The sequence below is a fragment of the Plectropomus leopardus genome, chromosome 18 (genome assembly GCF_026936395.1).
Source record: "Plectropomus leopardus strain MGB_pleo_1.0 chromosome 18, ASM2693639v1, whole genome shotgun sequence".
In the NCBI taxonomy this organism is placed as follows: domain Eukaryota; kingdom Metazoa; phylum Chordata; class Actinopteri; order Perciformes; family Serranidae; genus Plectropomus; species Plectropomus leopardus.
The window spans coordinates 8,219,160-8,245,272 of record NC_142193.1 but is presented as its reverse complement, the minus strand read 5'-3'; the positions used below and the strand labels follow the sequence as shown (position 1 = coordinate 8,245,272).

Genomic DNA, 26,113 nt, shown 5'->3' with positions numbered 1-26,113 from the left:
AATAAAAACAATTAATATTTTTCTGTAGCTTTAAGGGAAAAAAATGCCATAAAGGAAGATGAACCCTCTCAGGAAGTCAGTAAAATATAACTTTCTGGTCAATGAATTTCATCAGAAGGCTCTTATCGTTCAAAGTATTGCAATTAAATATGAAATCTGTGATAACAAAAATATATTTTATTGGAGGAAGTTACACACCTTTTTTAAGCATTCTTGAGAAATCTGCTGATTGTTTATCATACAAAACTTTTTTATGGTATAAAATATGCGTCCACTAACAATGCGAGCAGAAACAGTTGGATTGAAGGCGATTTATCAACAGACTGGTCAAGAGGGTTTTGCAAATAAATACTTGCTGTCAGATATGTCATGATACAAATGACCAAACGTTCCTCGCTGCATTCTGCAGTAGTTGAATATGGACCAGGTTTTCGGAAGTCCCTGCAGGTGTGTCTCTGCTCCTTTGTGCAGCATATATGTTATCAATATCTGAAAACTCTATCTGTCTCACACTTCCATCGGCTCCGACGTCTTGATGAACACAAGCTGCAGACATAAGATGAGTCAGTGTTTGTGTTCAAAAACACATAATGATGCACCTGCAGAGCGAGTCTGTGATCGTGTGCAGGCAAACTATGTGCATCGCCTGGGGTGTTTTCTCACAGCTGTATTGTGTAGTTGGCAGGGAACAGCCCACTTTTCCCCCGCAGCCTCCCTTTCCACCACGACGCGTCGGAGCGATCCATCACCTCGATGATGTCGCCGGCGTTGAAACCAAGTTCGTCGTCCTCTTCGGCAGTGAAGGCGTACAGCGCCTTCACCTGCATCGTGGACGCCCTCTGCGGGACAGAGGAAGGAAAATGATTATTAACTCACAAACCGATCAATAAGTACAAATTTGTCACCGTTAAAGATGAGTTTTTTAAACAGCCTTGTTAAAGTGTTAATGATGATAAAAAAAAAACACATTTCAGTATATGGAAATGTGTGCACTTAAATTACAAATAATTCAACTTTGTGTTCCTTATTTATCCACTCTCTAAACATAGTCCATTCAGCAGCAGAAATAAAATGTTTACAGCCTGTTAAAAAAAAAGAAGAAAAAAAACGGATTTGTTCTCTACACCTATACACCTAATTGTAGCAGCTGTGTAAATAGCACTGCACACACACTCACACACACACAGGGTCCTAACAACACAAGTGTGGAGGAGAGGAGAAAGGACGGCAAGCTGACCTGAGGGAGAGGCATGGTTTCAGATGTGCGACGGGGCGGATAGGCAGCTGTGATGGGGCTGCTTCTTCCTGTGTGACCGATGGTGTGTGCACGCTCCTCTAGACCAGCTCTCTTAGCCTGAAAAAGATGCAAAAACACTTTGAGTTTCTGCTTTGGCTGACTGTAAACTAAAACATACAAATATTATATGGACCAGAATGATGCACTGTCACACTAGGCAGCGCTGATCAAGAATAAATCAAGATTATATTACTGAATTGCATATTTCTCACCTCAAATGTTTTCAGAAACATATTTCAGTGTACTGTTAAATTGTAAAAAAATGAGGTCTGAGACCCGGCTGCTATGTTGGATGCAGTTTAACAGAGTACTGCGCACCACCCACTGGATCAACATTTTCATTTTACATCTAAACAGTAAACTAAAAATGCTTCTGAAAACATTTAAGGTGAGAAATAGGCAATGCAGTAACAGAATGTTGATATCAGTACAGTCTAGTTTGACAGCAGTTCATAGAGTAACTGACAAGACCGACCACTGTGTGAGAGACAGTTTACAACAAATATGATAATTTTCACAAATATTACCAAAAATGGCTTTAAATCCAAGTGGACATTTGTCCCAAATTTGAAGAAATTTCCTCGGAGCGCTCTTGAGATATCACGTTCACGAGAGTGGGATGGACGGATGGATAACATGAAAACATAGTGCCGATAGCCATGGCTGTCAGTCTAAACCACTGACATAGTCAGCTAAAATGAACAGATAAATAGTTACCAAGCTAAAATAAGAAGATAAATGGTTGAAATGTTCCAACTTCTGTCACTCCAGGTGGTATCATCAATGCAAACTGAAAACTACTGTGACAATATCTGCTTGTATAAAATTGAGTGTCAAAGTGGAGCAGATGTCAGATAAAGTCTGAGAAGTGGTTGGTAAAAAATGTACCAGCTGGTTGTTGGGCTGGTCTGAAGCTCTCCGCGGGGAAGCAACGGCAGCTGTAGCTGTGCTGCGCTGTTCAGGCAAACTTCCTCTCTTCACCTAAAGGACGAAAACATAACAGCACGCTGTGACATCAGGAACTACAGCAGCCACTTACATTTTTATATTCATAAATCAAATGTTTTTCATCTGTCGAGTGAACTACAGAGGAAGTTATATAAAATATATTCAAAACATTCACATAAACATGTAGGCAATAATTTCTTATCTAACTTCCCATATGACAGTAAACAATGTATTTACCAACATACAAGTGTTTCGTAACTTCCTATACTGAAACTGATAAAACTGAAAATTTGACATGAGTACAAATTAATGATGCAAAAAATCAAGATAGCCAATATTTTAAATGTTTAGAGCTAAAGTGAGAAGTTAATATATTATTAATACATTGAGAAACAATTAACCAATGACAACAATTATTTAGGCTTTTCACAAAAAAACATTTTATCATAGTAACATTTCCTGGTTACAGCTTATTCTAAATCTCTGAAGGGAATAACTTTGGTTATTATAGTATTTTAAACATGTAAGAAAACTAGAAATTAGTCAGAATAACTGAAAAATAAGAAAATAACTATTTTTATTATTAATGAACAAATCAAGCAAAGTGAAGCTATATTACACAGGACAGACTCCTCAGCTCACTTTGACTCTCATTAAGACATTAAGTCTTCTGTCCTTTCTTTGGTTTCATTTCCTTTTCTGGCACTTCTCATTCACGTGATTATTCGAGGACAAGCACTCCGTCACTCTGCCTCTGATTTTTATTTTTCATACAAATGTAACAAACGAATTGCTCAAATTCAGATAATGTCTTTAAAAAAAATTGCATTTAGAGGCGATGATCGAACAACACATTCGACTCCCAAGAGAGAGGTTTTACTTTAAATGATTTAAATCATTTTTAGTTTGAGCCAAGAAAAGTTTATTTTGCTCATTTCAATAAAAAAAGAATACTTCCATTAAATTAACCGACTACTTTTAGTTAGATTTAATTTGATTTGATTTTGTTTTGTTATGAAACGACATACAAGTGAAAAACTCAAGTCTAATAATACAAAAAAACTCAACCTAAGACAGCACAAGGCATAGGCGGGCAAAACTTGATATTAAACTATAAATAGCATATAACCAAATAAGTTGTTTTGCATTAAACTGACTCACGATAAAAAACACTTCAAGTTATTTCCATATTGGCTGTTAATCACAATAACAATCTGCTGCTCCTTTGCTATATAACACATCAGAAAAATAATCTGTGACACATGTTGGACCATCAATTCATTATTTTTATGAAGAGTGTCAAAAAGTCAGTTTACAGCTCCTTAATTGTGCATATTTTCTGGTTTTCTTTGTCTTCTATGATAATAAACTGTTGGTTAAACACAACAAGACATTCAAAGAAGTAATTTTGAATGCTGTGAAATTGCACTTTGGGGTTTTTGCCATTTTTTAATGACATATTACCAACCAAATAATTGATTGATTAAGCGACAGAGTACCTGGCAGATTAGTTAATTATGGCCTTCAATGCATCTTTTCGATTCATGTTGTCTGTAAGCAGATTTGTTTATACTTGCAGACTGTAGTAGTACAAATCCATTTTCATTATTCTGAACTGCATGTTTGACAAGAAACCCACATAAGTAGGTCACCGTGGTGTGGCCTCTTTAAGACATTAGGAAGTCTAGGTTAAGCAGGTTTACTGATTTATTTAAGGGCAAATCAAAACTGAGCGCCTGTGCTAAACAGAGAGGTCGCTTACCGACTGGACCCCGGACGGGCTCTTATTGTCTGCGCTGCCGTCGTTGAGGTAGATCTCCCTGGTTTTAGAGATGGAGGTGGACTTATAGAAGTCCACCAGCTTGTTTAGAGAGGTGAACTTCTCAGACCACAGGAAGTACTGGCCTTTCTGGTCTCTCATCACTTTGAAGTGCTGAACGTCGCTCTCATGTCTGAGGGAAGACAAAGCGTGTGGTTGATTTTTTAAAATGTTTTTTTTTACAGGCTTAATAAGTGACTGAAAACCTGACTCCACCATTCCAGAGGCTCAGCTGTTTGCTCGGCTGGATTGTCCTCTGCTGGTTGATGTACAAAACTACAACATCAAATTTAAAGTTAAAGAAAAGAGTCTCATCCTGGTGACCAGAACCACAACCTAAGCACAAATGATACAACAACTAAGAGTAGAAAATAGGACTAAAGAAAGCTGTGTGCGATGTAAATGTTTTCTCTGGTTGTCTGAATAACTGCAGACACTCTGACATAAACTAACTGAGCTCTGGCCTGTTAACTGGAACACCGCTCCTGCAGCTGTGTCCTGGTTGTAAATATGTGAAGTCTTTGCAGAGTTTGCAGCACATTAGAGGAGCTCAGAGGGTGACACAATGAGTCAGAGTTTACATCTTTTAAACACACTGGCGGGTGCAGAGGGGGAACATTGGTTTAATGTTTCTGACGGTTAAATTGGGTTCAATCAAGTGATCTTCAACCCATTCTTGTCACACTTTAATGTGTTAAAAACCACCAAATAAACAACTAGATTAGTAATAATGCTCTGAATTGGATATAATGTGAACATGTGGGTTTGTTGTCAAACTGTAGCGGTAAATGCCAGGAAACAACCTGAAATCAGTTCTGTCAACTTGACTGCAAACCCAGCTCGACATCCTGAGAATGGTACGATGCAATGTTTCAGTAATGTTTTCAGCATCAAGTTTCCTTTAAGTTCCCAGAATGTTCCTCTCTGAATCTTGCTTTGAGATATACTTCCTTTGTTGTTTTTAACACTCAACTGTCATAATAAAAAGAGAAAGACAGTCCACATTAGAATGAGTATGGTTTTGACTCCTCGGCTGCTCTATATCTTTACACCAGGATGTTTTCCGTGTGCTTTTCAGACAGTTTTTTTTTTTTTTTAACAATTGTGTCCTGTCCCACCAAACTCCAGCTTCCGCCTCCACGCCAACTAACCACCTCCATCTGAACCACCATGCCCTGCCAAGCCCATCCAGTCATCTGCCGGCGTTTCTCAGCCCCGACCAGTCCCAACTCCTCTTCTCCCTGTCAGACCTGCCTGCCCCTGCCATCTCTGGCTTCCCACATTCCCCCAGCTATCTTGCCAAATAAACCCGCCATCATCATTCACCCATCTGTGTTCAAGTCTGCTTTTGGGTCCTAAAGAACACTAAGCCCAATCACAAATAACCTCCAGACTTTTACCCAGGAGCCTGCTGTTCACGATTTAAAGCGGTACCTGGGGGCGTGAGTGATATAGCAATTCTCAACTGGGAAAGAGGCAGAAAAGAGATGTGGGAGGAAAAAAAAACTTAAACATAAGCCCAAATCACCAAGAAGTTGATTTGCATAGGATTAATATTATCACACAGCCTTATTTGTTTGGAGAAATATTGTAAGTAATTTGCGGTGGAATTTTTATTTGACAAATTCTGAGCATGGCACAGGGGATTAAGATCACAGATGACATATGTAATGATATACCCTGGTGATACTGATACCATGCAAATAGGGTTTAACATGAACTAATTAATCTTGCTGATTGATAAGTCAGAAAAGCGTCTCGTCACAGAATTTGGGTGCAGTGAATTTGTAGTAAAAACCAACACTTCTGAGTTTTAGTTCAAGCTTCTGAGACTTCTGAGACACATTTCATCACTCACTTGACAGAGATGGAGAAGTCTCCCGGGGAGCTCTGACATCCTCTGATCACAAAGTCTCCCACATCTTTGTACCTGAGGACTTCCTCTGCAGCGCTGCGACTGGCATTCTCCTGAAACCACCTACAGATGCATACACACACACACACACACACACACACACACACACACACACACACAGCAGATATAATGCTTATCTGATGTAAACCACATGCGGACACATCTACAGCCAATGTTGAATAACATGCTTTAATTTCTCCTTAAAAAGTATAGCATTTTTTTTCTACAAGCCCCAAAGGGACAAACCTATAGGTTTATCACTTTTTGGCTTTTGTTATATAAAATAATTTTATTATTATTATTTCATTTTATTTTATTTTACATTCAATTATTATTATTATTGTTATTAGTATTGCTATTTTTTTTAATACATATTTTTATTCTATAGAATAAATATCTTTTTTATACAGTCCTGTTTGTGGTCTCCTCTGAAAGGAAACATTTTTAAGTTTATTATTTAAAATATTAGTCTATACATATACATTTCCTATTTTATTGAGTTATGTCAGCAGTCCTGTTGCAGAATTAGCATCTGTTGTTGCTGTGATCTTAATGTGGTTTACACATTTAATTTCTAACAATGTAAACTGGACGCTACTCCAAATAAGGTAACAGACTTCCTTCCAGTTTCACTGCTTGTTAAAGGGTTTAAACATCTCTTACCTCGGAGTCTGCATCTCGATGTAGTTTTGTGGTACGAATCCTTCCTGTCCGTTCATCTCTGCTTTATACCACTCATCCTGTGGGCTTAAAATCTGATCAGAAAAAGCAAAGAAAAGGCACGTCATACAATGATGATAAAACTTTATGAAGCCATGTCTAGAGAAAACTCATCATCCACTGACCTTCAGTATATCGCCCTTCCTGAAGCTGAGCTCGTCGTCTGCTGTTGCAGTGAAATCATACTTTCCCCTGGCTTCCATCAGGTCCGGCTGAAGCGTCCAGAAGGTTTAGCAAACAAACAAAAGGGACGAAGAGAGAGTCCACGACAAGTGTTTCTATGTAGGAGGGAAGAATTTTAAAATGTCAGTTCTCCTCTAAAATCTGCAGAGTTTCAAGAAAAATGGTTTTTACTCTAAACATGGTGCTTCAAAGTGCATGTTAAATAAAAAATCTGATCTGTGAGAGCAGAGACATTTTTCTCTCTCCGAGGTGTCGACATGCTGATTAGATAGTGATACTTAACAGCTGTGGTTTCAAGAAAGTCACAAGATTTTTTTCAGGAAGTCACAAGATGAGTTGAAAACTGTTCAAAGTGAATATATTTATTATATGAGGATTAGGATTATATTTCTAGCCTTTTGATAAATGCATTTGACTCTCATTATACAAAGTTAAAGTGCTTATGCAAGGATGATTTAGAGTTGATTTTAAACATTTATAAGAGTCTAAACTTGTGAGACTTCTGTTTGGTTTTTAGGGATATGGTTGAGCGGAACAGCATGTTAACTGATTATAAACATTAAACACGAACACAGGCAGTGTCTTTTCAGTGTTATTTCACTCAACCATTGATTAGTTCAGTTCCTGGAAACGACACACAAATGTGGCGCAGCTATCAGATTGCGAGCTCTCGGCATGAATGAGGACAAAATGACATAAAGAGTAAAGGAACTGGAAAAACTTATTTCTAATCTATTTTTAAATTAGGAAGAGTCACAGAAGCCACTTCTTCATTTGCTAACTGTTTACCTTCAGATACACAAACAGGACGTGAGCACACATCAACACATCATGAGTGAAATGTGATTCTTTGATTAAAAGAGTTTAACTTGTTAAACGTGGGTCAGAAGTGGGATTTGAATCCCATGACAGCAGCAAGTGTATCTTGGGTGTCACTTTTTGGTTATTTTCCCATAGATGTGACTAAAATCTTCACTCTGTTTGTGGTTGTAGAGTGAAGGATGTGGTGAGATATCATGAAGTTAACTGAATGTACTTTCGCCTCACACATGCAGCTGTAGGGTGCTTTGCAACTTACAACTTTATTCTTGAACTCAGGTACACTAGGAGTAGATATACTGCGATAAAATACCCACAGTATGCTCTTTACACATGGGGCAAACAAACATCCCTTAAGATGCTATATACAAGATTTAGAGTCTGGGCCGGGATTGTCTGCACACGGCTCTCACCTGACGTCACAGGCAAACATGGAGGAGACTGAGCTGAATCACTGCTAACAGTGCTAACAACGGTAACAGTGCTGACAAAGTGACCGTCCTGCAATAGGTTGGTACCTGCAGGTGACCAGTGAGTGACCAGCAAAAAAGCTGATCTCAGAGAAGAAAAAGAGAAAAAAAAAACAGACAAAATATCATCCACAGATTAGCTTTTTTCCCTCTCTTTTCTTTTCTCTTGCTTTTTATTCTTTCTTTTTTCTTTCTTTAATGTGTTTATTTTGTCTCTTATACTTGTGTATTAAATTATGTATTATTATTCTAATTATTATTCATTTATTTTTTATTATACATATATTTTTAATTATTATTAATTTTTTCCTCGCTTGCGCCTTGGGGTGAGGGAAGTTGTGGAGGGTGGGCTTAGATGGGTCTGGGAAAGTGGGCATAATTATGTGATGAACTGTCATCTGTCTATTTCTGTTAAATCAAATAAAAGACACAAAAAAAGGTGATCCATGGTTGGTATTTATCTGATTTTTTTCCAGGTTAAGTCCCAGGTGTTGGATGATAAATAAATTATGATAAAATGTGAAAAAAAGTCATGTAAAATGTAATGTCTTTCACATTTTTTAGTCCTCTGACTGCTGACTTTTTGTGTTGGTTCTGTCTTCTGTGGCAGCTGAAATACAAGAGCCACTTTCATTAGGTGTGCTACTAACCGGCATTTTAGCTGTGAAGATTCGGTTGTATGCCTCGGCGTGCGAGTCACATTGCACTTACAGTTAACATCCATGTCTGTGAAAACATGCAAGCTTCACACACAAGAATAAGACAGACTAGGTCACAGTGAACTTTGACCTATGACCACCAAAATCTAATCAGCTCTTTGTTGAGTCCAAGTGGATGTTTGTGCCAAATGATGTTCCCACAAGGTGTTTTTGAGATATCACATTCACAAGAATGGGATGGACAGATGAACAGACGGATCGAAGGGCGACCCAAAACATAATGCCATAATGCGATAGCTATTGCCGGGCATAAATATTCAATTAAACTGTATTTCCTAAATTACTGTAATTTTGAAATATATTATCTTAGTTTGACATGCATGAAATGGCCCAAAATATTCAATTTGAACATGCTGCCAAACCAAATGATTAGAACAGTGCGTGGTTAATATAGGATTTGCAGTCAGCGTTTAGGATCGGGTTGCTGAACTAATTAGTCGTATTTTGAGATCTGCTTGTTTTACTACTTTTATTTGTTGTATTCTCATTGACCATTTGTGTTCTCATCTTTTGTTCTGTCTTTTTGTTTGACTTCTCTAGACCTTTCTCTGTTTAGTGATGTTTATTTTATTACTCCCTGTGTCCCTGCCTTTGCTCTGTGTGTCAAAGCACTTTGCAAACATTTGTTTTTAAAAATGCTATATAAATATAGTTATTAATGTTATTATCATTATTATCTATATGTGCAGGTGGTGGGTGGTTTTGCATATCATGGTTCAAGTTAAGTATCAGGTCTTGATATTCAGGCCCCTGCAGGACTCCATGGCTACCACGACAACAAAAAAAGAAGCTCAACTTACAACACACACACAGGGAGCGTGACTTCTGAGTATGGAGTTTTTTTTACCTTCCCATTATCACGACACACAATTCACCTTTATCTTAATATGCAAGGGTTTTAGGTGTTCGTATAATTTAAGAAATTAATGCACTTCCCTCCACACTTTTATAACTCACTCCTGTCTCAGCTGTTGACTATGTGTTTAAATGCAGAAACACATAAAGGGGAAATTAAGTACAATTTTAGTACACTCAGTGGTTCCTGCATGACTGCGGGGCCTTTTTTTTTCAGTCTTATCTCATCTTTAATAACTAACTTAGCCTCTCTGGCTTCAGTCAACATTTTATGATTGCAGTTACATTCAGCTCCCACATGATAACAGCAACAAGAGAACTCTTATAGTCGTTGCAAAGCTGGAACGAACGGGACGCCATTATGGATTCACCGACATAAGCCAAACTGTTTTAACATGAGTCTGTCACATTTATGCTTTTTCAAACAAAAACAACTTTCCTTCATGTGATAACATTCCAAGAAGCATGGTGATGGATGTTCAAAACATTAGCAGGTTTGTTTCTATTGCAGCCACTGAACAGTCATTATTTTCAATCAAAGGCGATGTAGACGTGTTATGCAAGCGATTATGGAAAGGCAAGCCCCTTATACATGGGAACAAATGAGGGATTTCTAGGAGATGATAGTCCACAATTTCACAGAGGAATTGTGGATCCAAAACATCCGGATGCTCCGCTGAACTATTGAAGAGTTAAGCGATGCAATAACACCTCTTGCAGCGCCTGCTTCATCATGTAACAGGCAGCCAGTTCCTACCGACAACCACATACCCATAGCATCTTGTGACCTTTAAAAGCCAAAAAAGTGTTTCCATCGCAGTTTTACAAAATATGTCTTTTCTGAATCACCTGAAATACCATCTCATGCGAACATAAAAACTTTTTTTGCGATAAATAGGAGTTTTTTTCGAAGATGACGTTTCCATTAGGCATATTTTATATTCACAATTATAATTTGTGCAATTCGTCTATATATATATATATATATATGTATATATATATATATATATATATATATATATATATATATATATATATATATATGTATATATAGCATATTCGCTGACAGCATATATAGTCTATGAAACATATAAAGATGCAGAGGCCAAGATATATGAAACAAATTGAATATTAATAACCATTGAAGACTAAGAACAGCAGCAAACTTTCACAACTGAGCCAGAGATGATACTTTGGCATTTTCGTGTACAAATGTTGATTTAAACAATTAATTTCTGCCAAAAATGGTTCTTGGTGATCATTTGTTTTGCCTAGGGTTGCAACTAATGATGTTTTGTCAACAAATGCCAAATATGCTCTTTTCCAGTCCAAGTTGATGTCTTTAAAAGTCACATTTTGTCCTACCATGAAGATATTAAGTATATAAACTATTATGGACGACAAATAAAACCACCAAATATTCAAAGCTAAAACCAGTAAAGCTTTGGCATTTTGGCATCAGAATAACAATTTATACATGCTGATTTTGAACAGTTGCAGACTGATGTGATGATAAAGTTGTTTTGGTGACAATCTGAGGTGATTTTGAACGAGTTTGTGTGAACATGCAGCATTTTTTTCACTGATAACAAATGTGCAATTAATAGTTTCAGTTATAAGAAGTGTTGCATTTTGCATTTTTAAGTTTCACTATCTGAACTACAGGGGTACTCCTTTCTCATTTGGCACCTGTATCATGAGCTGCAAGCACAGTATGTGAGCAGACTGCACACACAAGAGTTATTCTGAATCAGAGAAGAAGAGAAGCTGCTGAAACGGTTTATATTCCTTTATCTGTAACAATCACACTGTTGTTTTCCAACTTCAAAAACATGTTACTTTTTACCAGCAGTGGGGGGAGTATTCAGATTATTTACTTTAAAGAAAGTAACAGTGCTAATATAAAATTATTTTCATTACAAAACTGAAGTCCAGTCTTAAAAAATGAGAATCATGAGCATTGTAGGAATTATGCATTTGAAACGGCAAAATTAAAAGTACACGGCATTCAGCATACTATGTACATCAAAATGTACATACTGTATTATTTGATTGCTGACATGTTAATATGTCAGCAGTACTTTAGTATATAATGGTAGGTCAAGGTGGAGCAATTTGTTGTTACTTATAATATTAGTATTAGTGCAACATATTACCTAAGAGTCTTTCTGAGACACAACTATACACTTCTTTTTGCTGGGCTGAAACTAGATGTTATTTTCATTATTGATGAATCTACTAATCAGTTTTTCCAATATTTGATTAATAGACTAGTTAGGGCAGGGCAATATATCATTATTATGTCAATGTTGTGAAATGAGAGTAGATATTTTCTTAGATTTTGGATATTCTAATATCATAAGTTACATTACAGTAAAATGATGTAATTCCCTGAACTTACCAGACTGTTCTCTATTAACTGCCTTCAACAGTATAGTAATTATATTCACATCACTGATGGCCGTTTATCAAAAATCTCATGGTGTAAATATTTTGTGAAAGTAATAACAGTCAATCCAACAGTATTGTCACAATATTAACCTATTTTGTAAAATAAATAAATAAATAAATCTTTTTGATTTTCTCAATATCACCCAGCCTTACATCTAGACTATGAAATGTAAATATAAAACACATTTAAAAAAGATGAAGTAGAGAAAAAATACTCAACAATTCCTTAGGGCAAAGGTGATGTTTTCATAGCACTTGTTTTATCTAACTTAAACTTATGTTTTGAATTCCAAAACATAAGTTTATGTTTAATCCTAAACATAATCACTACACATTGATAAATGACAAAGAAAAGCAAATTCACACATCTGAGAAGCCGACAAACTATTATTTCTGTTATTTCTCTATCAATCAACTCATTGGCTTTATTCTATTTTTTGTAAGTTCAATATATATATATATACTTCACAGGCATTTTTTTTTTTTTTTTTTTACTATTTTCAGACGTTATGAGTATTGAGAAAATATTTGGCGGATAAGCGCTAATGAGAATAATACTTAGTTTCAGCAGAAAGTTTTCTCCCACCACAGACTGCAGAAGGGTGTGGACTGTGTTTGCAGCGGAGGATGTCTTAAGTTGAGATGAGAACATGCTGGTTATCTCTCATCAGAGAGCAAACAGGGCATTGAGCTCTAACCTCGATGTCTGACATCTTTGTCAACAGGCACGCAGCGATCTCCACTGGTTTACACAAAAACTATACATATTTTCCTAACTAATGAGACGATGAATGATTAGCTATTACCTCCATTGAGCCTCTCACTCACACAAAACATTGCTTTTAAAACCACTTCCCCAAAGCCAGGGGAGTAAAATCATGCAACTGGGGAAAAACAAGCCATATCACACAGTAGGATCCTATGAATGAACACATGGATAACAAAGAAATGTGATCAGAAATGAAGTTTATAGAGTGTGTTCTACAACTGAGTGCAGCCAACTGTTGGTGTCCATATATTAGGCAATAAAAAAACCCAAATTATTATGATTAATGCTGGTTGTTATATATATGCAGCTAAGATTTCCTCATAAGAGTTACATTTAATTAAACAAGGATATGGGCTGGTGTGTGGAAATTACAGTAAAGATTTTGTTTCATTTTAACTTGAATGGACGATGGAGAAGTGAGAAAGAGAGAGAAAGAGAAAGAGGAAGAGAACTGAACTCTCACAAAAATCATTATTTTTACAAGGAAGTATGGTGTTTGATTTTTTTTTTTAATTATTATTATATATATAGCCATTATAAAGTTTTAATCAAGATTGTTCTTCTTACCTTTCCTCCGCAGTGGAGTTGAACGTGTGGAGAATTTATTCTAAGGCTGGCTTCTTCTCTCTCCGCAGAGTGAACACAGCAGCATAATTGTAGGCTCAACTAAATGTTTACATAAACAAATAAAAGTCCCGGTTTAGGTGTGAGGCGTTCTCTTCCGCTGATGATTAGATGAAGTCCAGTTAAGATGATTTCTGAGCTCCGTGTATCTCCGCTCTGTGCGGTTGTCCTCCGCTCTGATGCTGCTGCGTGACGAGAGCCGCCTCTGTTCACCGGCTACTGGGTCTGTCAGTCCAATGTCACTTCCGTCCTCATTTTCAAAATAAAACTCCACTTTTTTCTTTTTGTGTGTGTGTAGGCTTTAGGGGCACACTTGGTTTTTAATGTTTTCACGTTTTTATAATGCTAGTAGCTGAAAATATGAATGGGATATAAGAATTGTGTTTTCATTACCTTTGAAGAAGCAGATATTTTCAACAATATCCTCCCCCTATAGATTTACAGTAATAGCCTTCATAGATCAGATGGTGCCATTTATTCCAACAGAGTTGCTCACCTGGCCATGGATGTATTAAGTAAGTCAGGATACAGCCATGGAGGCAGGGCCCCGTTCATTCCTATGACAGCTGCTCGTTGGTGCATGAGGCAAAAAAAAGCTCTTATGCTGGGTAAGATCCAGCCTATGAGGCTTGTACACTCGAGACTTATGGCGGCTGTAAACTTCAGCCAGCTGAGCCACTAACTTCTAGTTTAGAGCTTTGCTTCTTGCGGCTGTTATAGACCTTCAATTGTGAGGACACAGATGTCTCTTTCCCAGTGTAAGTCAATAGGAAAAAGTCTTTCAGAGCCTATGGGCATCACATGACCAACCCGGGTGGTGTAATTTCACTTTTGGCCAATATGTAAAATTTGCATCAGAGCCTGGTGCACTTCCTTAGGGCTTGCAGTCGGCACATAAGCCAAAAAAAGTATGCAGCCCATTGAATTTGTGCAGGAGTGTTTCCTCTGCTGGCACCGCTCACAAGTTCCCACTGTGCTCATTGTCCTTACAATGTGATGACATCACAGGATTTTAAATCACTTTTCTTTGCTGCAGGAAAGTTTTACAAACATACCACCTTGGATAATAAAAAATCCTAATAGAAAGATTCAAAATTGACCTTGTTCGCAGTTTGAGGTGTCCTGTCAACAGTTTTACAGACGACTTTCACTATAGCAACTGAGGGGAAAATGCTTTTTGGACAGCAAGAGACTTTTACACAAAGTCCACCATGCTGTAACAAACCAAACACTGGCTCTACAGCACCATTCGTGTCTTTTGCATCAGCTTCTCCTACATGTTTGTCACACAAGAGAAGTTTCAGTTCTGTTACGTCAACATCAGATGCCACCTAATTCAATGCCCTGGACCTTTAAATGAGGGCAGAAAAGTTGTGGCCTAAGCTAATGAAACAAAAAAATAAGCTATGTAATTATTATGGTGGAAGAACCAAATCAGGCAAAAATTATAACTGCAAGCAGAGTGGGTTTTTTTATATGTATTAAAAATGTCTGGAAGTGGTCTTTATGATTGAGAAAATCTTTCTGTTTCAACTGTCTTGACTGTCTCTTTGATTCTACATGTAGGCCTATTGCATTTTAATAAAGTCATGTACCCTTTTGCAATGTATCATTCACCTTTTCAAACAGTAAATAAAACATTTGTTTGCTGGATACAGAAACGCATTACTCAAATCCTGCAAAAACAGATTTTCTCATTAACCTCTCATGATATCTCGGCTTGCAGATAGTTCTTAGCTTGCTATCAGTCTCTTAGGTTTCTGCTGCCAACTACTCCATATAGTGATGGTGACTGTAATTTTGTTTGTGTTGCTCAAAACATTTAATTTAAACACACAGTGAAATGTCCCACAAAGCAGTTTGGGCATTGCTATTGGCCTATAACTTTCTGGTTGACACCTGATCTGTTTCCTTTTTATTTTGCAGAAAATCTACACCGTTTCCTGTCTGTCTCTTGACAATTAACTTGATGCAGCTTCCCCTTTTGTATTTCACCACATAACCTTCCTCATCTGTGAACGCCTTATTAGTGAAGAGTCATAAATAGTGGTGCTCAGCAGTTCTGCAACTGTGGTTTAGTTGCACGTGAGCACACACACACACACAAACACACACACACACACACACAAAAAACAAACCTTAACCTGAGCTATTTAACACTAATAAGATACACACAAATATATTAAGTAGTACATATATAAAATATGATAATGATTAAAGTTGTTTTTAATGCTCTTAGTAATGATTTATTCTTTTGTCTTGTCCAGTCATCTTGTGCAAGTTTTGATTAGGCCTAAAATATTTTTCTGCTTAAATCCAGAGACACTTGACTATTGTTCCACATAAATACAGTTAATTTTATGAATAAATCTTTAAAGTTAGCAGTTTTAGAACCATGTGCTTCTCTCCCCTCAGTGTTTGAAAAAACAGAAGCAACAGTAAAGCTAATGAATAAGGTAAACTCAAATGAAACTTTATGTTTCTCTAACATGCTTCAGTCTATTATTTCATTTCTACTGTGACTGTTCAGCTATATTCTGTGAACTTGATATTTCTCTTTTTAAATTGCCTGTGTTCTTTTTTTTCATAATAGGCACTAATGTTAAAAACAAAGGCACTGACATGAAAGTCACGTCTTTTGATTTTGATTTAAAAGAGCTTTACTGCAAAATATTCTCTCTTGTAGCATCAAAATCAACTTCTCTCTATTCAGTAAAGCATGACACTCACTCGGAGAGATAATAAATCCATCTAATTCTCAAAAAACAACAAACAGAGCTCTGCTTTGATTATTTATCAAAAAAAAGAGCTTTATTAAGTCTGTGGAGAGAACTCAAATGTCTCTGTGTCTCAGCCATCTTTGCTGAATGTAAAGGATGTTGCTGCATTATTTAGTAAAGATACCAGCAAGGCCAGAGAAGGAGCTGCACACCTGTATGTAGAAAAACATGAAATCCATATCTGCTCTATTTCTTGTAAAAAAAAAAAAATATATATATATATATATATATATATATATATATATATATATATATATAATATTGTTTAATGACAATCAAGTATTAATCTCTATAGTCTGCACTGTTTTATCATGCTTTCAGTTTTCAAATGGACAGAAACCACAGGCTGCCAGGGCAGTTTGAGAAATTAAATTCCTCACAGAATCTCTGAGAAAATAGCTATAAAAGTTTATATGGTCTTAATAGCGCAAAACTTCATGGCCCCGCAAGACCTCATGTGTTAATTTACCAAAAAATGATGCAGGTGGGCAACTGTCCCGAGCTTTGACCTTCAGGGGCCCCTGAGGTGCCAGGTTCACTGTGTGGCATATTTTTTTTATGGTAATAGCAAATGCATTAGTTTATATGCACCACAAATGTAAAACATAAATTAAAGTGACAAGGATGTTACAATTAAGTTTTGAATTTTTACCTGTCACATATCTGTGCAATGTATATTTATGTGTGTCGTCAGCCCCACTGCCATGTGGCACATTTAGTTAGCGAAGTACAATTTGTTCAATTCTTGAGCAAGTCCCATTTATAGAAAACCTTTTCATAAATGCTGCAAAGAAAGAGTCTTCTGTGTAAAGAAATGTCTACATCATGATTATATATTAATGTCTTGCAGATATCATATGATTGATATTGTTTTTATGTCTTTCACACAGTCAAACTGCAGCAGTGTTATCATAATACACAGCAGTGTTGACATTTTGCCACCAATGAGCATTATCTTGAGGGAGTGCTCTTAGGTGACATAAGTCTGAATAACCTGAGTGCTTGATTGCTTTAAAGGTAATTTAGTTGCAATTAACATGGCTTCACTCAGCTGTAATCCACCTGCGTGAATGTGACATGTAATCAGTGAGCAAGAATTTGCTTGATAACAAAATGTATTTTGTTAATACTGTACACCAACACACTTGGATTATAAACTGTTGCGTAACTCTCATACCATGTTGTTTGGTTTGAGTGGGATCAAGTTAATTATTACATGTAGAAATTTTGGTTTTTATCTGTATGAATTTTAGAAGTTAATCATTTGATTTGAGTAATATGGTGTAGCATTACTGAATAATAGATATAAACTGTATTTAGGTATGTCCAATATGTTGTCCTATTGTTCTTTTCATCTCATTAACGCACCAAAATACCTGCTCTGATATATGCGGTGGATTTTTGTGCTGTCCTTCAGTTAAATAAGACACCATGCACCTCTGTCCTTTACTCATGTATGTTTTTCTTTATTTTTCTTCAATGAGTAAGATTTATTTATTTCTCAAAAAAGGGTGTAACATGAGAGAACATCCTCCATACAGTGCATGGGGAAAAAAACAGACATTCAGCACAGGAACAAAACTGACTGACTGACTGAATGGATGGATACTGAAGTGCAGCCAGCATGTTGCAGTCAGAGTCAGAAACAGGCCGTTTGCAGAAAAGATGCGTCTGACCTGAATCTACATCATCTCCAAACCGCTCGCTGTGCACAGCAGCTGCAGGCGGAGATCACACACATCCGCCTCTTAGCCTCTTACTCAATACCACAACAAAACTACACAGGCTCAGTGTGTGTGTGTGTGTGTGTGTGTGTGTGTGTGTAGGAGAGAAAGAGAGAGCATTGGTAAAGAGGTACTGCAGGTGTAAGTGGTGGCGTATCATATATATTCTGATATGTAAGAGTAAGTTGTGTAAGAAAATACTCAAACTTGGAGCATTTTGGTGGTCAAATGGTTACATTGAATGCCACATAACTGCAATGTCACCAATTTGATTCTAGTCAAGGACAGTTTTTTGCATGTCATACCTCCGTCTCTCTCACCATCTTGAAAAGGAAACACAAAAAGTGTTGGGTTATGTAGTTTGTCATAACCCCACTCCTAGGCTATGATATGGGAATGGACACAGTAGATGACGGTAAATTCAAGAAGCAGATTCAGAAGTTGTCTGCACGCGGCTCTCAACATGGCGGTGGCTAAGCTGGAGGCTAGCAGCTGACAGTGTTAACAGTGACAACAGTGCTTACAGAGCTTACGGTGTTAAACAAGGGCTGGATGGGGGACCATAGTGACAATGCTGTCCCTATATCAGCTGTAACTACCATTAAAGCAAAGTGCAGATTGTTAGCAATAAGCTAGTCTATGGGATACACACACTGGGTATCACATGCACTAACATGCACACGCAGCCAACACACAACACACACAGGGTCAGTGTTTTCTGCTCAGGCTTTCATTACTTCTTTATATCTTTACAAAGGAAATAATGGTTTACAGCTATATTTATCCTTTGAATGTTGTATAGAGCTCTATTAAATATATTTATTGTAAAAAAAAAAAAAAAAGTAAACTGTGTCAGTGAGTCAGTATAGCTAAATTAAAAAGTGCAACATAATTAAATGATCTGGAGCAAAAAATAAGTACCTTTTGCAATATTAGAATAAATGTATAAAGTGTTCCTTCTTCCTTGGGTATTTTGTTACTTACCACCTCTGACATATGCACAGTGTTGTATTTTAGGACATTATTTACACAATAGCTGTCAGTAAAACTGCCAGCAATTGACATAGCTGCACAGGAGTTAGTGTGCATCATACACTGCAGTAAAACAATGTTCCTGGTAAAATGTAATGAGATGAAGTGTTGCAGCTGTGTGAAAGTTCAGCTTTACTGCCACTAGATAGAGCTCTTGATGCACAAATTTGCCTCAGCTGGAGGACTGAAGCTTCAGGGTTTATTGCTTATTGCAGGATTGTTAACAACTTCATAAGGTTGTTTGTACATGAATACTATACAGTGTATTAACATCTAAACTAAATACCATTAAAAACATTTGTTACTGTATTTTCCCCATGATCTGTGTGATCCCAAGTGCCTGCAATACATTCCATTTTTGATAAAAATGTAAATTTAAAAAATCACTTCCCAGGAAAATAATCAGAGAAGTAAATAAATTAAGCTAGGAATCACTCATGCAACATGTTGTTATATTTCTGCCATTGTTTCATAACTTTCTAAATTATTATTTCATTGTAATCAAAGAAAATATTAAGGAATGTTTCATCTGAATGTTGAAAAAAACCCAGAGGAATTAATTTTTCTTTCAGTGGTGGTGGTCTATGGAATAGCAATGAGAATGTACCAAAATCTCTAAAGTTTAGGCATACATGGTCTTGTTGCTCTAACTACTGGATGTAAATAAGCAGCTGTTTGCTAACAACTTGCAAGTCAAAGTGAAATCCCAGAATAAAATCTGCATGAAAAATCTTATGTAATAGGAGACAGGGTCATATTCAGAGTAAAAGAATTGTTGCATCAAAATAAACTTAAAGTACTAAAAGTGAAATTACTCATTATACTGAATGAACAATGTCAGAATGATAGTACCACATTACTCTACTACTGAGGCATTCATGTGTTTATTGGTGTTGCTGCTTAGTAAAGTGAAGCTAAATTATATAAAGCTAGGTGGCATATTTTTTTTAATAATGCCTCACGATTTAATGGTTGATTTAAACTTTGTATTAAACATCTGAATCTACAGAGTAACTGAGTTACATGCCTAATTTACAATACAATCATATCAAAAACGTTATTCTCAAATGGGCCATTCTGTATATTGAGTACATACACTTGGGTGTATTGCTATTTTCACTTGAGTAAAAGATCTAATAAGCCTACTCCCTACTATATAAATATAGTGGATAAAAAGTACAATATTTGCTTCTCAGAGGATGTGGAGTAGAAGCATTATTGTAGTCTTTCATTTAATCTAATATTTTAACCAGGAAACTGAGTGGGACTCCTTAAATGCGTGGGCCAGTCTTGGGCATGGATCTATTATTGGTCATAGATGTGTGTGTATGTGTTTTTTGTCCCGCCTCCCTCGAGGGACCATGCGCATGACGCTGCGGTGACGTCACCTGTAGTAGCTCGTGTCTCCAGCACGCAGCAGCAGGTCCTGCGTTCATTCACTCCGGTCCAGACTCCCTGACCGTCAACTAACGGATCTCACGGTTGTTACCATGGACCGGAGCCGTCTCTCGACTTGTTTTCCTACAGCTTCAAGTCAAAAACGGAGAAACAGGATGCAAAAATGTCTTATTTTCTTCTGTTGCTGAAATTTCACGAGTTTGGATTTTATCATCAGGAAAACAGATTTTTGGGAAGTTTGAACCCACTGGCGCTCTTTTGGTTCTTAACGTGTGTGGGAATGTAAGTTGGCAAGCTAACATTCACAGCAAGGTAGCTTTTCACAAGTTTTATTTTATGGATACAGAGACAATGTTGGAGTATTTCCACGACTTGTTTTGATTTTTCGGAGCGTCTTTTCTTGGGGAAGGTGGAAGCGGATTGTTGTTTCTAGTCCCGGATAAGTTTTCATCACCTAACGTTAGCTAGCGGCTAAGAATGCTATTTACTGCTTATCTAAACGGTCCCAGTAGTTTTGTTGTGTTTACGTGAATCGACAACAATAATGATTTCGGAGGAGAGAAGCAGCCACGTAAATAAACAAGCCCTGAACTTCCCAGTGGGTTTACTCATCCGCTCTCCGAAGAGGCGACTGGCCAAACTGGGGAGGAAACCCAGCAATGGATCTGTCCAGTAAGTCCTTAATTACATTAGTGGGAACTTTAAGCCCTTTATTTAGCATGTGTAATGTTAAGCACTAGCACAGACAACAACAAATAACTAAAAGTGTTAATTAAGTTATAGTATTTGCCAGTAATTATCAAATGAAGACACTTTATATTATATAACCACTGTTAGTCGCCCTGTATGTCAACTTAACAAACTACATTCATTCATGTACTGAAGTCCAATTTCTATTCCAATACGTTTATTTCAAAATATGAATTAACAAATACATAGTGTTAAATTATTATAGATTAAGATATCAAGGCCATCAGCATAAATTACCCCTATCTATACCAGATGCAACATTAAAATTATGAACACATTAATGCCTCACTAATTGTAGTTCAGAATATGATGTATCATCATGAAATGAGCCATTGTACATCATGAGTACTTATCTTTTGGTACATGAGTACATTTTGATGCTAACACGTTTGTCCTTAATGAAGGGTTTAAATGCGGGACTTTTTGTTGTGAGTATTATTACTTGGGATGATAACAATTAATTGATGATTGATTAAACTGTCGTTAAAAATTTAATCGAACATGTGAAATTTAATCGATTAATCGAAATACTACAAATTGCTGTCAAAGTATATGCAATATGTTGCTGTGAGCTTTGACTGAAGATAAAACAGATTTGGTATTGTTTAAAATTAGCTAAGTTTTATGTTTTTTCAAATAATGATTGTTACTTTTACTGATTAATCAATTAAGGAAAGTGCTTACATTTTGCAACTCTAACTTTTACACTTAAGTATTTCACCTCTGCCCACAAAAGTAAATTATGGTTTCTATTCTGTATTTTACTTTATTATCATATATTGTGTTTATACACCAAGATCCACTTATGGGAGTTATAGTCATAGACAAATACATTACTAAACAATCATCTGCTTACATATTGTGTTAAAAAACATTTTATTTAACGCTGAATACTGGAGAGGTCAGATAAAGTGTCCCCCTTGTGTATGATATGTATAATAAATACACATCAGAAAAGTTATATAAAAGGAGTATTTTAACCTATGTTTATTCTCTTTCTGCTCTTTCTGTTCCTATAAATCACTGTGTACAGTCACACACTGTTAATGAGTTTGACCTGTCTGGATAGGTACATATGCTGAATATCTGATTACTTGTGTATATTTAGGCCTAACAGTTGCTTAACAGTCCTTTTTTTTCTCAGGTCCAACAACTCGGACACCACCGTCCGATCCACAGAGAGCGTTGGTGTCAGGCAGCCGGCCAAGAGTAAAATCCGCCGCCACAACAACAGGCTTTCAACTGTTTTCAACCACAGCCCTAACAGTGGACGCCGCGGACAGGCACTAGGCAGCGGGAGCCTGGCCGGTGACCTCCAGGCTGCAGACGACCCGGCAGAGCTGTCCAGTCAAATGTCTGTCCCCGGCATCCTGAAAATCTTTGGCAGTGACATCTGTCAGGGGACCAATTATAAAAGTGTGCTGGCCACCATACAGTCCAGTGCAAAGGAACTGGTGAAGGAGGCCTTAGAGAGGTAGGGAATTCCATCATTGTATTTTCTCTGCAGTATGTCTTGTGTTTTTATTTATTACTTCAGCATAGTACTGAAGGGGGCAATAAGTATTTCACTACATAATGTAAAGATACAGTATGTTCAGTATGTGACAAATAGAATCTGAAACTTGAAATTTTGTACTTGGAGATTTAAGTCTTGAAAACTCTTCTGAGGATCAATTTAACCTGTCCAGATATTGACTGGATCAATCAGAGAAACACTAGCTGTGAAACATGATATGATTCACTACCTGTCAAATCTTCGAAACCATGTAAACAACTTTTTTAACTGAAGTTTAAGATATGATATGAAACATGTATGTGCAACTGCAAAAAGTGTTTCTTGCATGAGAGGTATTTAGAACTGGATTTTTGAGAAGATTTGATACTTTGTTGTGATGCTTTATATTAGATATTTACAGTACCAGAGGTGTGGTGGTTAAAAAAATGGGGGTGCAGTGTTATTATAGTAATCTTATAAGCCATTTTTGTAGAAAATGTGACCTAAATTTGTTGATTCCACCTTTAAATATGAGGATATGCTGTTTTTTTTCCCTCCATGTTATGTTATTGTAAAGTGAATCTCTTCTGGTTTTGGACATTTTGAAGACATCAATTGAATGCTTGGAAACTGTGATGGGCCCTTTTCACAATTTTTCTTACATTTTGTTAACTAAACGACTGATCAGATAATCAAGCTATAGAGCTATTAGCCATTCAAGCAGCTCCGTGAAGCTGCATTTGAGCCAAATGCTAACACCAACATGCCAAAATGCTGACGTCAAGCAGGTATAATGTTTACCATGTTTATCATCTTAGTTCAGCATTCAAACATGCTAATATTTGCACCAATGACCAAATTATTACAACTGACCCTGAGGGGAACATGAATGTCTATCATATGTCATCAGTCATCAGTTTCAAACTGGATCAAAGTGGTGAATCAGCTGCTTGCTAGCGTGGTTAAAACAGTAAATTCTGACCTCCAGATTGTCAGTTGTTAAACTGGCCTAAAATAAGTTGTTTAACTTAGTTCCAGAGGGTTTAACATCCACCACCCCCTGTTGTCCTCTTGTCTAAATTCTTCCTTTATGGTTCAGGTACTGCCTAGAGAAAGAAGACGCCAATGACTATGTGCTCTGCGATGTGATCGGCAAGACGGGCACAGACAACCAGTGGAAGAGGGAGTGTTTTCGGGTGGTGGGGGACAATGAGAAACCCCTCATGCTGCAGTCACTTTGGAAACCCAAGGAGGGCTTCTCCAGGCGCTTTGAGATCCAGCTGAGGGCGAGCGTTGAAGAGCAAAGCTTAAAGGACAGAGACACAGTCACAGCAGGTATGCACATCAGCTAACACCTTCATAACTTTAGCGTGTCCCTTGTCTTCCTCAGAGACCAAAGATTGTGCCTACTCTAACCATTTTCATTACAACTCAGTGACCCTAACATCGGTACGCCTGGGTAATCAATCACTCAGTCTGTGTAGTGGTGGCATGGGGAGCCTTTATCCTTGTCTCTTATTGCAGGCTAACAGCCTTCATTGTCCCTCTTATCACCAGCTAGAACAGGGGAGATGGCAGGCATGTGAGAGAGGTCAGGAGGAAACAAAAGCTGCAGTGAGGGATAGAGGAGGTCAGTGCGGCCCCACTCTTATCTTTGTTTTATTGCAAGGACCCATCAGGGCCCTGTGAAACATCGAGGCTGCAGGCACCTCTTCCCACTGAGCCTGGAGCTGACAGAAAGTGGCCACTCACCGCTGTGTTGTTTTTCCTATCAGAGCTCACTTCCTGCACACTGGGGACTGTGCAGTCCTGTTGACTCTGGCACAAGTTTGTTGTGGTTCTCTCAGCATCAGTCCAAAATGCTGGCTTCAGTGTTATTTTTGGTACTACTGATGTGTTGGAGAGTCCTCCTGATTGCATCTTCAAAAAAATCAAGATAAAAACTTGTAAACCAATTTCTGTTGCATATTTTTCTTTGTTAATTTATACTTTTCAGAGTTAATTTTACATTTAAACATGGGGTAGAGTGATTATAGGTTTACTTATGTATTTAAATAGCTGTGATTTACCTGCTGATGAGGTTTCGTTTTCCTCAAACACATTATTTAATTTATTAGTAGTGGAACACATGACATAGAGTATCAAAAGCCCTAATTTATCCTAAACAACTTAAATTCATGTTTATTAAGTCTGAGTTTATTTGATGATTTTAAAGGAACATTGCTTTCTTGCTGAGTGTGAGAGAAGAGGATTGATACCAGTCTCATGTCTGTGTGGTAAATATGAAGCTATAGCCAGCAGCCAGTGAGCTTAGTATTATAAGCTCACTTAATAGTATTAAAAATGAAAACTGGGGGAAACAACTAACTTGGCTCTGTCCAATGGTAACAAAATTCACCTATCAGCACCTCACTAATTAACACATCATTATTATTTGACGCTTTTAAACAGAAGCATAAAAACAACAATGTCAGTGTTTTACTTGGCCTTACATGTACCAAGCTATTTCTTGCCAAAATATTGAGATATAAAGTGTTAATTTAGCCCCCTCCCCACTGCACAATAAAACACTAACACATGCTAACATCTAGCTTTTTAATGTAATAGGAAAAGTATAAATTTACATTCACACCCAGTTCAAATGCCTCTGCAGTAGTCACAGGTATTTATTGGCTCCAGCTCCGATTGGCATTGATGGAAATACAACACCCTGAACCGAGTTTCAAAGAAAGACTAAATAAGTAAGAGACATATAGAAAGAAGTAACCCAGTTTTCATAGGCACTGATACCACTCTTTTCTGTTTACTAACCTGTTTTCCCACCTGTCAGCGACACCAAATGTTACACACACAAAAAAAAAATCCACACACAGAAAGGCATACTCGTCTGCTGCAAACCTATGTACACATCTCTGCTGAACTGGCAATGAGAAGACATATTTAGCGGGTTGACGTTTAAAAAAAAATGGTGTACACATGCTGATTTTGGTGGAAAAGGGGTATACATGAGCTTTGACCTCTTCTGTCTGTATGCTAAGCTAACTGGCTGCTGGCTGTAGCTTCATATTAACTGTACAGACATGTGAGTGCTGTCAGTCCTCACAACTTCCTCTCATAAAACATGCAAATGAGCATATTATACCTTATGCTGTTTGAAATGGTTTCCCACCATCAGAAGATTTCTGTTCTTGCAAAATGTACATGTTATGTCATAAAACTGTTCTAGTATCACTGTTGGTCTTTATCAGTGAAACCATGGTGCTCATGGTTCTCACGTTAGAACTGCCCTCCTCTCTTCTCACTGACCTGGGGAAACTGCCCTTTACCTCTACAGTGTAAGTGTTT

General features: G+C 37.2%; 2 protein-coding genes across 3 annotated transcripts in view; one reads left to right on the top strand and one right to left on the bottom strand.

Annotated features, from left to right (window-relative positions):
- Positions 1–155: 155 nt before the first annotated feature.
- Positions 156–13,797, bottom strand: grap2a (GRB2 related adaptor protein 2a). Its single transcript, XM_042504856.2, has 8 exons — positions 13,533–13,797; positions 6,825–6,977; positions 6,643–6,734; positions 5,923–6,042; positions 4,008–4,197; positions 2,186–2,278; positions 1,238–1,354; positions 156–839 (listed from the first exon to the last, which is right to left on the bottom strand). The coding sequence occupies exons 2-8, from the start codon at positions 6,900–6,902 to the stop codon at positions 660–662; spliced, it is 870 nt and encodes a 289-aa protein (XP_042360790.1). The 5' UTR covers positions 6,903–6,977; positions 13,533–13,797; the 3' UTR covers positions 156–659.
- A 6,749-nt stretch (positions 13,798–20,546) lies between these two features.
- The window catches only part of radil2a (Ras association and DIL domains 2a), a 37,894-nt gene continuing 32,327 nt past the window's right edge, over positions 20,547–26,113 (top strand). For both annotated transcript variants that reach the window (XM_042504935.2, XM_088091332.1), the window contains exons 1-3: positions 20,547–21,195; positions 22,418–22,747; positions 23,868–24,103. In XM_042504935.2, coding sequence (XP_042360869.2) covers positions 21,068–21,195; positions 22,418–22,747; positions 23,868–24,103 — 694 coding nt within the window. In that variant the 5' untranslated portion in view covers positions 20,547–21,067. The remainder of the gene's footprint in view (positions 21,196–22,417; positions 22,748–23,867; positions 24,104–26,113) is intronic.